A 14,450-nucleotide genomic window follows, 5' to 3' on the forward strand; every position below is an offset into this window, starting at 1 on the left:
TTTATTTTATTTTTTTTTTAAAGATTTTATTTATTTATTTGAGAGAGAGAGACAGTGAGAGAGAGCATGAGCGCAGAGAAGGTCAGAGGGAGAAGCAGACTCCCCATGGAGCTGGGAGCCCGATGTGGGATTCGATCCTGGGACTCCGGGATCATGACCTGAGCCGAAAGCAGTCGTCCAACCAACTGAGCCACCCAGGCATCCCAAACTATGGGTTTTAAAACAGGATTTTCTTGTATGCGTCTGTGCGCATTTATTTGTAATAGGATTTTATTACTTTTTTTTTCATTTAAGGACATTATATCATGGATGTTTTCCCATATTAATAGATTTCTTGGCACATCATTTTAAAAGCTGCAGAACTGGGGTGCCTGGGTAATGCACGCATTCGAGGGTGAGACTCTTGGTTGCGGCTCAGGTCTGATCTCAGGGTCATGAGATGGAGCCCACATCAGGCTCCACACTCAGTGTGGAGTCTGCTTGAGTTTTTCTCTCACTCTTCCTCTGCCTCTCCCCACTGTGCTGTCTCCGTTTCTCGCTGGCTACAGAATGTCTCTTTGTATGATGGAGCAGAATTTATTTAATCAGTGTCCTACTATTGGATAATTAGGGAGTGTTCAATACTTCACTATTAGCAATGCTTCAAAGGTTATCTCTTGCAATCAGATCTTTGCACAGGACCTTGATTGATTATTTCCATGGAATAGATTCTCTGTGGGGGAACTGCTGAAACAAGGCTAGATATATTTTAAGGCTTTTGATAAGTACTAAAGGGCTGCTTTGGATGGATTCTGGAATTCAGGGCCTCCTCAAAGCTCAATGTAGAAAACTCCTTCAAGGGCCTCAAAGTCAGACTTGATCCTTCCTTTTTCACCTCATATATAGATATAGATTGTACGCTGTGCGAGGCTGTGAGAGTTTTACCCACTGATGTACTACGTCTAGACTCCTTTTCAGAAGAAGAAATTGAGGCGCGAAGAAGTTAACAATTCAGCTGAAATCACAGCCCTAATAAGCAGTGGATCTGAGGTCATGAGCCTCAACAACCTGGTCCACTGCTGCTTCGGATTTTTAAAATTGATGGCATATAATTGACATATAATGCTGTATTTGTCTCAGGTATACAACGTAATGATTTGGTATTTGTATATATTGTGAAATGATCACCACAATAGGTCTAGTTAACATCCCCTTTTCTTTATGGCTGAATAATATTCCATCTTATATTTATACACACCCCAATTTCCTTATCGATTCATCTGTTGTTTCTGTGTCTTGGCTATTATAAATAATGCTATAATGAACATAGAAGGGCAGATATTTTTTCAAGATAATAATATCATTTCTTTTGGATAAATACCCTCTAGTGGACTTCCTTGATCTTATGAGAGTTCTGCTTTTAATTTTTTGAGTAGATGCCATACTGTTTTTCACAGTTATTCCCATCAGTGCACAAAGGTTCCCTTTTCTCCATATCCTTACCAACTCTTGTTATTTCTGTTATTCTGATAAATGCTATTATAACAGGTATAAGGTCAGATCTCATTGTGGTTTTGATTTGCATTTCCCTCATGATGAGCAATCTTGGGCACCTTTTCATGTACCTGTTGGCGTTTGTAAGCCTTCTTTGGAAAAATGTCTGTTCAGGTCCTCTGCCCATTCTTAAAATCGGTTTTGTCTTGTTTTTGGTTTTTCTTTCTATTGACTAGTAGTTCTTTTTACATTTTGGATAGTAACTCCTTAGCAGATATATTATTTGCCAATATTTTTTCCCATTCCATAGGCTGCCTTTTCATTTTGTTGATGACTTTCTTTCCTATACAGAAAGAAGCTTTTTAGTTTAGTTTAGTTTAGTTTGATGTAGTCTTACTTACAGATTTTTGCTTTTGTTGACTTAGCTTTTGATGTCAAATCTAAAAAATCATTGCCTAAACCTATTTCTAGGTGCATAACTCCTCTATGTTTTCTCCCAAGAGTTTTACGGTTTCAGGTCTTATATTCAAATCTTTAATCCATTTGAGTTATATTTGTGTATGGTCTAAGACAGTGGTCCGGTTTCATTCTTTTGCATGTAGCATGTGTTCAGTTTTCCCAGGACCCTTTACTGAAGAGGCTGCCCTTTCTCCATTGCACATTTTGGCTCCTTTGTCATAAATTAATTGACCATATATGTGTGGCTTTATTTCTGGGCTCTCTATTCTGTTGCACTGACCTGTGTGTCTGTTTTTATGTCAATACCATGCTGTTTTGATTATTATAGCTTTATAATACAGTTTGAAACCAGGAAGTGTGATACCTCCAGCTTTGTTCTTCTTTCTCAAGATTCCTTCTGCTATTTAAGTCTTTTTGTGATTCCATATAAATTTTAGGATTTTTTTATCTATTTCTGTAAAAAATGACATTGAAATTTTATAGAGATTGCATTGAATCACTGTTTTGGATAAAATTAACACTTTAACAGTACCAGTTCTTCTAATCCATGAGCACAGAATACCATTTCACTTATTTGTGTCTTTGTTAGTTTCTTTCATCCAAGTCTTATAGTTTTCATTGTAAAGATCTTTCACTTCTTTGGTTAGATTTATTCCTATTTTTTATGCAATTATGAGATTGTCTTAATTTCTCTTTCTGATAGTTGATTATTAGTGTATATAATTTTTGTATATTGATTTTGTTTCCTTCAACATTATTGTTTATTAGATCTAACAGCTTTTTTTTTTTTTTTTTGGTAGAGTCTTTAGGGTTGCTGTGTGTGTTTAAATATAATTTTTGTAATTTAAAAAAGCAAGAAAATTGCTTTTAAAACACTTGAGGGAAATAACATTCATGGTAAAATACTAGAGAGTTATATAGTCATCCATTCCTCTAGAATATAACCTATTTGGGGATTGGACCAAAGCATTAGGAGTTGAGAGTTACTGTACTATATTATTTAGACTTATTGAAAAATTGTACTGAGCTATAATATTATACCTATAGTGAGTAATGAGGATCTAATGTTTATAAGCCTTATGGAACATAATTAATATAAAAATGGTTGAAAGTTATTCTTGACATTACAGTGTCTTTTTTTTTTCTTTCTGTAATCTCTATGCACAATGTGAACTCACAACACACAAAATCAAGAGTCACATGTTCTGAGCAGCTAGGTGCCCCTATAGTGTCTTCCTTATGAGAAGTCAGAGGAGAAACTTCTGCCAAATGTCAATTCCAGAAAGATCTGTACTTCTCTCAAGCACCTGGTCTGGTCTTTACTTACAAACACTGAATCCTTTAATTGAACTTTTTCTTTGTATTTCCTGCCAAAAAGCTCAGAATCAAGGTATAACCTTATTTTTGCAGCTTTGCCTTTCTCCAATGCCTTTGTTCCTTCATTTACTTTTGGAGGATCTTGTTTTGTGTGTTCTTTTTGCAAATGACCTCAAGTATGTTTTTTGGTGGGTAGCTGAATGAATAGCGCATGGATGAGTGGATGGACAGATGGAAAGATGTATTTACAGTTTGATTTTTTTTTTTTTTTACCTTTAAGTTCTACCTTTTGGAGCTCCGTAAAGAAAGATTAATTCCACTTCTGTAAGTTTGCCTTTTAAATATTTCATGACAGTTATATTCCCTTGGCTTTCTCTTCTTCAAATTAAAAACTAGAATTGTCTATGTGAATTCTTTTCTTTTTAAAAAAATTTTCTTTAAAGATTTTATTTATTTGTCAGAGAGAGAGAGAGATTGAGCGTTGCACAAGCAGGCGGAGGCAGAGAGAGAAGCAGGCTCCCTGCTGAACAAGGAGCCGGATGGGAGACTCGATCCCAAGACCCTGGGATCGTGACCTGAGATGAAGGCAGCGGCTTAACCCACTGAGCCACCCAGGCATCCTTATATAAATACTTTTCTATCAGACTCCGTTCTGTCATACCTGAGGTGGGTTTCAATGTCCCATCGGGCCATCCATTTGCTCTCATTGACCTGCTCTTCTCCACCTGTCCTTTTATCCCCCTCAGAAACGTGGACCCTCCTCTACACTTACAGCCCTCATGTCCACTCTCCAGGACCTACTTCCAAGACCACTGTTTCCACTTTGTCCTTGCCCACAGCTTCTCTGTGGATGAAGTCTCAAGATTCAGTATCCCAATCTCCTACTCCACTGGCCTAGCTTTCTAGTGTTTCTTACCTATCTCCCACTGCACTGCTCCTTGAAATCAAGCTCTCCACACTCTCAACCCTTCCTATATGAGTTAGTCTGCCACTCCTGGTCCTTCCTTGCCTGCCCAAGCCCCATTTCTTTTTTCCTACACAGGCTTTCACCCACCGTGTAGTTGAGGCTTTCACCTCAACCAAAACCAGTTGACAATTTTTTAAGTAAAGTTAATATGAGACCTATAACATACCTTATTGTGACACCCAGCTGAGGTAGGTACTCTCCCCATTTTGCAGAAGAGAAAATAGCCTTAAGAGAAATTAAGCAACTGGCTATGGCGGTCATATAACTAGTAAATCCAGTGTCTACACATTCACTGGGTAGTCTAAATCATGTTATTCCATATTAAGTCTTAACAAACACTTATATTCTACCACAAGAATATAAATAGAATCTTAATCTGGGAAGCTCTTTTGTTCTTGTTTACATATTAGCTGGCACTAAGGATTTAGTGATAATGTTAGACTCTACAGTTCTTGTTTTTTATGCTGCGCATACAAAAAACAATCTGGCTTTTTTTTTTTTTTTAAGATATTGGACAAGATTTATGAGCTATTTTAAAGAAATGTTTTTCAATTTTTCAATTTAACAAAATCAGACTAGGAAGGAGGCACACTTGGTATTGAAGGACTTGGCTGAATGAAATGCAAAAAATAATATCTCTGTTGTATTCGTTGACCATTTCAGGTTTTATCCATAAAACTTTTCTGCCATTTCCACAGTAAAGATTTCTGGCCTAGATTCTATTATTTTTTAAATAATAGTTCCTTTAAACAGCAAATGACAAATAATAGCTACCTTATTTCACTTGTGAAAAAACAAAAAGTAATTCTAACGAGATGCTGTGCAGCTCGAGCCACAGCTCCAATGGTAAGATATTCTGTGAGGTTAAATTAATTGCATAGTGAAAGTTTAGTGGTTCAGAGTAACAGCTCCGGAGTCTAATAGGCTGAATCTACTTCCTGGATCTTCTGCTTATCACCCATGTGACTTTGGGCACACTACTCTGCCTCTCTGTCTGCACTTTTCTCATCTGTAAAATGGGGTTAATAATCCTTGTTATTAACCTCTGGGGGCACCTGGGTGACTTAGTCGGTTGAGCATCTGACTCTTGATTTTGGCTCTGGTCATGATTTCAGGGTCATTATATCACACTCCAGGTCGGGCTCTGCACTGAGTGGAACCTGCTTAAGATTCTCTCTCTTCTTCTGCCCCTCCCTTCACTTGTGCTCACACTCAATAAAGAAAATCTTAAAAAAAAACAAAACAAACAAACCCTTAGTTCCTCCTGTTATGAATTTTAAATGACATAATATATGTAAGATGCCTAGCCCAGTGCCTGGCATATGTAAGCATTCAACAAATTACAGTTATCATTGTTATAATTATCTTGGTAGCAAGTGAAGAGTGCTACCACCCACAGCAAATGACAAGCTTATGTCTAAAAATGTGCACATTTATATTTTACTCTTTGGAAAAATGGCTACAGTATAAGCTGCTACCAAATTTTAAATCAGAGCTAGAAATGCTAGAAATGATATTTAAGTTATCAAAGTAAATTTTGAGAACTCACACACAGTACTATAAGTTTCAGGAATTAACTTGTAGATTAAAATTAGGTGTCTACAGAAAGCTTTGGAGCACCCCAAAACAGAATCTGGAACCTGTAGAAACTCTTGGGCTCCTCAAGAGAGTGCTGCAAACACCTGAAGAAAAGGCAGAACTTGTGGAAGACCTGACAGGTATCAGGGAGCTCCCACAAACAAACACCAAAAGAAACAGGAACAAATAAATGGCAATTAGTTCCTCAGAAAGCTTAGGAGTGTGCCAAAGCACAAGCCAGACTCAGTAAAAACTAAGAATTCTGACAGGAATGCTGAGGGCACCTAAAATAAAACCAGAACCCATGGAAGACCTGGCAGCCATCAGAGAGCTCCTACAAACCTAAAGGAACAAACCAGTGATGGTAAGGTCCACGGAAAGCTTAGGAACGCTTGAAAGCAGACCCAGAACCAATAGAAATTCTAACAGGCATCATCAGGAGGCTGCTGAAGACACTCAAGATAAAACCAGAGCCCTCCGAAGACCTGGCGGGTATCAAAGAATTCAGGGAAACACCAGCAGAACCAGAGAAATACATAAATGGTTGTGATGTCCACAAAAAGCTTAGAACAGTCCAAAGCACAAACCCGAATGATGAGGAAATCTAAGAATATTCAGGGTACAGCTGGAGAAGAACGAGGAAAGCGCAGACTCGGTGGAAGATCTGAAGGCATCAGAGAGCATCTAAAAACACCAAAGCCAAGCAGCTACAATCAGAGAGCAAAAGCAACAAGAACCCCTCATCTCCCAAGCGGAAATGTGGAAAAGGTGAAACCTCACTCCGGGTGTCAAGAGACTGCCAAGGGCCTTAGGAAAACTACACAGTAAATGGTGGACCCCAGAATATAAGACAATCAAGAAGAAGCTTGGATTTCTCCCAGAGAGAAATGTGAATCCACTGAACTGACAACACTCAGGAAAATGCTGAAAACTTCTGTGGGAAACTTCTGTGTGAACCCAGAAAAGACCCAACAGGCATCAACGGTCAAAACTCCTAAAGAAAAGAACCAAGTAGAAGACTTGACAGGTGTCAAAAACCTGCAAAACAGAGTTAGTCAAAGAACAAGATACACCCTAAAAAAAACAAAAAAGTTTCATTTGCTAGTCCAAGAAATAGTATGCAGAGATGAATGGAAGAAATAGGAACTTAATTTTCAAGCAGAGCTGAGTCAGCATTGTCCCTCTATCACGGATACAGGTGTAGAACCAATATAGAACTCAGGAGTCTCATTGCTTCTAGCAACAGAAAAATTTTCAAATAAAGTAAAATGGAAAGAATACTGTGCAGAGCTTCTAAGAGAAAAACTCAGAGAAGAGGAAGAACTCAGAGAAGAGGAAGAAATAAGTTGGTATAAATCAGAGAAAAGAGCAACTTGGAGTTCTAGATGTATTTTAGTGAAAACAAGTACTGAAAATTCAAAGCAAAGTAACAACATACAAAGAAAGAAAAATTAGAACTGGGAGAGATGAAGATAATGAAGGTGCTTGGTTAAGAAGTTGAAGAGGAAAAAAGTGATAAACTTTAGTCAGATGGCATAAATGTCCAGCATTGTAAAATTTTTGTTGTAAAATTAAAAGTGAATTCTGTAAGTAAAAAACAATAAATAAAATTAGGTTCTATATGTATTTAAATATAATCAAAGTATTGGTTTTATTTGACATTTGATTATTTTATAGGGAAATTTTTTTTAAAAAAATTTTTTTAAAAAAATTTCTTCTATGGAAGAAAGGATGTTTTAATTCCTTACAATTAGCTGGTTGCTGATTCATTCTTTGTTGATAAAATACCTTCCCTTAGCCTACTATCTTTTCCCAATGGATGAAAGGTGAATGAAAAGTAAATTGCAAACTAGTGATACAACCTTGCCAAATATTCTATTACTGATTGGTTGTCTGCAACGTAGAGTTTTGGAGAGATGATTAATGCTGGGATACTCAAAATAAAACAACTTGTCATTGTTTCTTTCACTCTGGAAATCCAAATTAATTATGTTCGTGACATTTTTACAGAAATCAGTGCAGAACATTGTTTAAATCTGAACACCATATTCATGTTTATAACATAATAAGTTCCAGCTGTGAACTCTTTCCTTTATTAATTCCACTTTAGAGAAACTGTATACATAAAGTACAACATTGAGGTACTTAGCATATTGCCTTTTAAACTGTTGGAGGCCATTTCCTTAATATTCCTTTCAGCCTCTACAGTTCAGTCTTGTTTTCCTTTTATAGCACACCTGATGCCCTTTGGCATAATTGCTAAAGCTGTCTTCATGGTTGAATTAATGGCCTCTTGAAACTATTATTCTATTTCAAGAAGACATTTCCCCCTTGTTTATGATATTGAACACCAACAACAAATTGCTTTTAAGCAACAGATTTCACGTGTGTGTGTGTATACATATATAATTAAATAATACACATAACTGAAAATTTTAAAGTCATGCTTTTAAGCAACTGATTTTATATATACATAAATATGTGCATATATATATACATATATATCTGTGCCCTCACCTATATAAAAAAATGTTGAAAACAAGTAAAATCACATCACAAATTATTTTGAGTTGAGAGAATAACTTTTCTACATTAATGCTTTCTACATTACTGTTTTTTACTAGTTCTAGGTAATAAATAACTGCCAGGTGAAATCTATAAAATTGTTACACCTAGATACTGCCCTTAGTGCTTTAAAAATGTTTCTATCCAGGCATTCAAGCACTGTGAATACACAGGTTCTGTGTGTTTTAACAGGGTATGGTGTGTGTGTGTGTGTTTGTAACCATGAAACATGTTCATTTGTCACTAAAAAATTAGTTTTTAAGGACTCCTCCTCCCCAAAATTGTGCTTGGTAAACAATGAAGTGCAAGAGAAAAACCAGAGTCAAACTCATTTTTATTAACTGAGAGATGTGCATAAAAGCTTGTGTGCTGTTTAAGAAGAAAACAAGTGTTAAATTTGTGGTGACTTTAAAATTCAGTGGAACCTCACTGCATGACTAGTATTACATTATAGACATTCTGAATTTTAGGGGGAGAAATGTTCCATAGTTGATACAAGGGAAATACACTTGATTCGTATTATAAATGTTTTTACAAGATTAGCTCCAAATGCTAATAACAGCAACATGTAGGATATACTACATATACTGGTACTTGAATGTTCACGTTGCTGTTTTGGATCTGGGTGAATTGTAAGATGTATCTAAAACATACCCTTAAAGGACAAATAATTTAAAAGATTATGGTAACTTTCCTGTTTGAATGGAGGGTGATATTGATAGCCACATGTAACTAAAATTTACAGTGTTTGAATAACATTAATGTGCAGTTACTCAATATGATGTGATTTCATTAAATCTTGTCCCATTCTCAATTTAAACAAATTGTCTCAACTCCTTATTGTTTTGCCAAACACAGCTTAAAATTGCTTTTAAGTCTGAAAGAGACCCATATCATATTTTATTACATTGCCATATAGTCACACATCTGATACAGTTTGCACAGAGAAAGATTTTAATGTTTTTCTGTATTTTAATAATACTTCAAATGATTTTAATGACAGGATCATTAGCTTTTAGCAGCTTAGAGTAAACCATTCTCTTCTGTTACAATTCAGACTTCTTAGAACTGTCAGACTTTTTCTATTAGCATTTAAAACTTTAAGTCATTTTCTCAAATTAATTTCACAAATCACTTCTCAAATTAATCAAATCAGTTTCCTCTAATACAATCTCAGGATTGTCAACCTTTTTTCAATCATAAGAACAATGTTTCTAGATACATATATATGTAAGGTTCACACATATAAAATCTTAATATAACACTCATCCTTCTCCAAGCAGAGAAACATTTGTTTTCCTTTTCCTTTCATAAACTATAGTAATTATATGGTATACAATATGTATATATGTACATAGACTGTGCATATGTACATTATACATAATGCATTTTAATATTTTATATTACCATTTGCTTAAAGGACATTTCATAGAATGGTAGAGCTGATACAATGACATTCAGTTTTTTCTTAGGATATGTTGACTAAATCCTTCTGTAGTACATTACTTGCACAATTATGGCTTTAAAGAGAAGTCACAAGTTCTTATGTTTTGTGTCATGTTGTGGAAGGTACTTCAAAATAAAGGGAAAAGCATATGACATCATGCTTCATGCCATGGTATGACATATTATGCATCAATCATTTCTACATACAACTATGTGGTGAGTGATACAATTAAGACCTAGACTACACAATCTATGCTTATTACAAAATGTTGTATATTATGCCACAGTACTAAAAATAAAATATATTCTTCTCAAATAGTGAAAATAAGATATCCTTCATGTGTTTTAGGTCACATCTGTTTTCTTCTTTGACCATGCCTCTTTTTTCCCCCATTGTAAATGAAATCATGTCCAATATTTTGTGAAACAATGACAGACAATTCCCAGACCATTAAGGGGAAGAGGGCCATAAAGAAGAAAAGACGTTTATCTTGTCATTAATTGCACAAGTACACTCCTGATACGTTCAATACATGGCAAAAATACAAAAATAAAAGACAAATAAATAAAAATATCTTCTCAGTTATTGAGAAATCAGAAGTCCAACTGTACCTTATTAAGAATACGATCTTCGATACACCTAATTCCTGTGTGTCTTCAATAGGTACAGCACCTAACTGGATATCACGGGTATCCCTCCCCGTATTGTGAGCCGTCAGCGGTGACTATGCTTGGCCAGGAAGATACCAAGGGGGGGATTTTGGGTTCTCCGCAAGGGAGGGAGGGATTCAATCATACCTAGACGCTGCTCTCCCCGACCGCGCGCAGCAGTCTCCAGTCGCCGCTCGCCCCTACGGCTCCTCGCCCTCCGCCCATCTTGGGAGACCGTGACCTGTCCAGGCGAGAGGCAGAGGTATGGAACTGCGTCCCTTTCCCCGCATCCCCAAAGGTGACAGCCTTTCTCCCGACGCACTAAAGGGCTCACGTGTTCTCTTTGATTCGGAAAGCAGGCACTTACGAGTGAACACAGGTCTGAGGAGAGGCTGAGGGCGGGGACGTCCTTCGAAGTTGCGCTCCAGCCTCGTCCGCTTCTGTCGCCCCCGCCGTGCGAGCCTAACGTTTCCTTGAACCGAATGAAACGTAGGGAAACTTAAGATACCGGGGCAAGCGGGAGTGGGGGTGACTCCAACCCAGGCGACAGGCGATTCGGCCCGGGTGCCAGGCGGGGTCTGAGGCAGTCGGCGGTGGCAGCGGCCACCTCGGTCGTCGCGTCCCACCCGCAGCCCCCCTAGCCCCGTTCGGTCCGCGCGGTCCTCGAGCGGCCACAGACGCTCAGATGAGCGGGAAGCGGCCCTCGCCGCCGTCGGACTCCCCGGCGCCGCCGCCTCGCGGGCGGCCAAGCACCGACACGGGCAGCACGACCTCCCCGGGGCTGAGCTGCTGCAGCCGCATGGACTCCTCGTAGGTGGGCAGGTACTTGACCTCCTCGTAGCTGGGCAGCTGCAGGAAGACCGGCGAGACTACGCGAAGCTCGTGCTCCGAGGCGCAGGAAGGGGCCGAGCGCCCGCCGCCTCCCCGGCCTCGGCCCCCGCCGCCACTGTCCAGCAGCGAGTCCTGAGAGCCGGCGGCCGCCTCGTCGCGCAGTAGCGCGGGCGAGTCGTCGTCGTCGTCGGGCGGCCCCGCGGCCCCCGGCGGCCCTGCGCCCCCCGGCGGTCCGGGCCGTGCCTGCCCTGGCCGCGCCTGGCCTCGCGGGTACCTGCGTGGGCTGGGGCAGATGATGCGCTGCAGGAAGTAGCCGATGGCGAAGAGCACTAGCAGGATAAGCAGCCCAGAGAGCTTGCGGACGAACCAGCCCACGTTGTCTAGGAAGGCGTGCAGCGGCAGCTTGCAGCAGCGCACCGCTGTGGCGTTGGCCGCGTCGCAGCAGCGCTCCCGCTCGCCACACGCCAGCTCCGCGCAGCCCCCGCCGCCCCGCGAGGGCGCCACCAGCGCCAGCGCCAGCAGTAGCAGCAGCGGCAGCAGCGGCGGCGGTGCCGGCGCCACCGACAGGCCCTCCGCTGTGACCCCGGGTCCCCACATGGCCGGCGCAGACCGTCGCTAATGTCCGGGGAGGGGGTTGGGGGGATCCGTCTGTCCGCGTGTCCGTCGGCCCCTCCCCGGGCGCTGCGCTGGGTCCCGCGCGCCGCCTCCCGCGCCTCCGCTACCTGCGGCCGGAGCAGTCCTCACTTGGCCACGCTTGGGCGGAAGGAGGAGCCCGAGGCGCGCCCAGGCTGCGGGAGGCGGCCGCTTCTCGCAGCGGGAGCGGCCTCCTGAGTTTCTGACCTTAACCCCGCGCGCCCAGCCGCCCCGGCCCGCCTCAGGGCTCTCGGAGCCGCCCAAGATGGCAGAGGCAGCCTGTCCGTGACTGCCGTGGGCATTTTCGCCCCGCCGGCCGCACTCTTCCAAGCCCCCCTTGCCACCCTCCGGGGCTGGAAGGGTTAACGCTCCGCTCTGAGCCCGGGAGCCCCCTGATCTCGATTAATTCAGCCGTCGCGCTCTTCCCCGCCGCTCGGGCGGGGGGCTCTTGCTGGCGTAGGTGTCTCAGTTTTAAGTGATTGGATTTCCCCAGGAATGTTATTTAAATTGACTTGCGACTGGGATTCGCTTACCATCTTTCTTGTGATCTTTCTGATTAAAAATGGATGATGGCCACAAATGGCTAGCGCAGCCCCGCAGCCGTCCCAGAGCTTGGGGGATGGGGGCCGCCGGATGGTTCCGGGCAGATGTTTGGGGCTGAGAAGTTGGAACTCCAGGAGACCTCCAGAACAGATAGAGAACTCCCCAGAGAGACTCAAGTCGAGGCACCAACACAAGTATCCCCGGGGAGGCAGGGGAGCCCTCTGGCAAGGTGACTCTAGTTGACCAAGGAGAGGACAGGGGGCCCCTATTTCCCCAGCGGCTCATCCTATAAGACCCCACTGCACCCGAGGCACAAAACAGGAATTTGGGTTTTGGGGTAGAAAGAGGCCTCTTCTCCAGCCTGAAAACACATCTGTGAAATGTCGAAGGGGAGTTGTAAGTGGTTGGCACTGTTCCTGAGCATTGATCTGCATAGAAAGGGTCTTTCTCAAGGTTATTCTTCTTTGCAAAGTTTGTCTTTAAAGGGAGTCTGTGGGCGCCTGGGTGGCTCAGTGGGTTGGAGCCTCTGCCTTGGGCTCAGATCATGATCCCAGGTTTCTGGGATCTAGCCCATCATCATCATCATCATCATCATCATCATCATCATCGGGCTTTCTGCTCAGCAGGAAGCCTGCTTCCTCCTCTCTCTTTGCCTGCTTCTCTGCCTACTTGTGATCTCTGTCTGTGAAATAAATAAATAAAATCTTTAAAAAATAAAAAAAAAATAAAGGGAATCTGTGCTCTCTCAGCACAGGGGACTGAGTATGGGTCTGGGTCCTGGAAGTCACTACTTCTTGGAGATGGCCCTGAGGGCACTTTGGGAGGGAAGGCAGTTAACCCGGTTTCAGACTCACAGTCTGCTGTGGGGTGGCCTTCAGCCGCCCCTTGGAGCCACACCATGGAGAAGCCAGGAGCTTGTGCTTTTATGAAAGAAGACTGAAACAGTTATCTTTTTAGGATTAGGATTTATTCATTACTTCACCCCTTAACCAATAGGACCCCTATAGAGAAATCAAGCAGGAAACTCCATAGTCATTGAGAGAAAAAAGTAAAAGCAAAGGAAAAGTGTAAAGAAAAGCAGGGTTCAAATGTAGGCCAGATAAAAGCAGACTTCTCTCAGTAAGTGACGCTGTATCTCCCTAATAGCCTTATGGACCAAGGTTAAGGGTGGTGGTTTGATTTAAACAGGCCATTGCCCTGTCTAAATGAAAGCATTTAAAATATTTCCGCTCCTGGGAACACTTTACTTTGCCTCATACTCCAAAACAATCCTTTCTCCCTCTGGAGAATCTTGGAAGTGTTGCTCAGACAAGTTACTTCATGTGAAACTTGGTTGGTCCTTCTTTCTAAGCTCTCCTGAAGCTACAACATTTCTTCGTGCCATGGTCTATTTCTTTGTAGAGAGACCTTAAACCAATTTTGTAAAGATTGATTATCAAGGGGTTTCAAATTGAAGTCAGATAAAGGAGTGGAAATGATTCATTTTTAAACAATGAACACTGCATTATTCTTTTACTCACTCATTCTTTTGTCAAATTTACATCAAACATCTTCTATAATCGAAGAACTCTGTTAGATATTCACCATTATGGGGAGAAAAAAAAAGAGATTCTTCCCCTAGCATGGAATAAACTGAGGTCTGCACTCCCAGCTGCTGCCACTAAACGGAGTAAAGAAGAGACTCATCCAAGGGCAACAAGTGGCAGTTTTCTCTTTGGTCCTGATTCACTCTTACTTTCCCAAAGAAAAAATGAATTAACAAGTTTCAAACAATCTTGAGGATGAAGGCAATTCATAGTTTGAGATGGGCTTCGATTATGAAGCTGAAGAAAATATCGAGACCTCTTTGGGTTTTTTATTATCCGATCTCTTAGGATTTCTGCTAGTAGTAGTAGGAGCAATGCAAAAATAAAGGAGGAATGGCATGGCTGGTGATACACAGGTGAAAGTGCGGGGCACCAGGGTGGTTCAGTCAGTTAAGCAGCTG

At 41.5% G+C, this 14,450-nt stretch overlaps 1 protein-coding gene across 1 annotated transcript; it reads right to left on the reverse strand.

Annotated features, from left to right (window-relative positions):
- Window positions 1–9,228: 9,228 nt before the first annotated feature.
- On the reverse strand, window positions 9,229–12,423 carry C2H3orf80 (chromosome 2 C3orf80 homolog). The gene is made up of 2 exons (XM_059163649.1): window positions 10,824–12,423; window positions 9,229–10,697 (listed from the first exon to the last, which is right to left on the reverse strand). The coding sequence occupies exon 1, from the start codon at window positions 11,882–11,884 to the stop codon at window positions 11,138–11,140; it is 747 nt and encodes a 248-aa protein (XP_059019632.1). The 5' UTR covers window positions 11,885–12,423; the 3' UTR covers window positions 9,229–10,697; window positions 10,824–11,137.
- Window positions 12,424–14,450: the final 2,027 nt, after the last annotated feature.

The sequence above is a fragment of the Mustela lutreola genome, chromosome 2 (genome assembly GCF_030435805.1).
Source record: "Mustela lutreola isolate mMusLut2 chromosome 2, mMusLut2.pri, whole genome shotgun sequence".
NCBI classification, from domain to species: Eukaryota; Metazoa; Chordata; class Mammalia; order Carnivora; family Mustelidae; genus Mustela; species Mustela lutreola.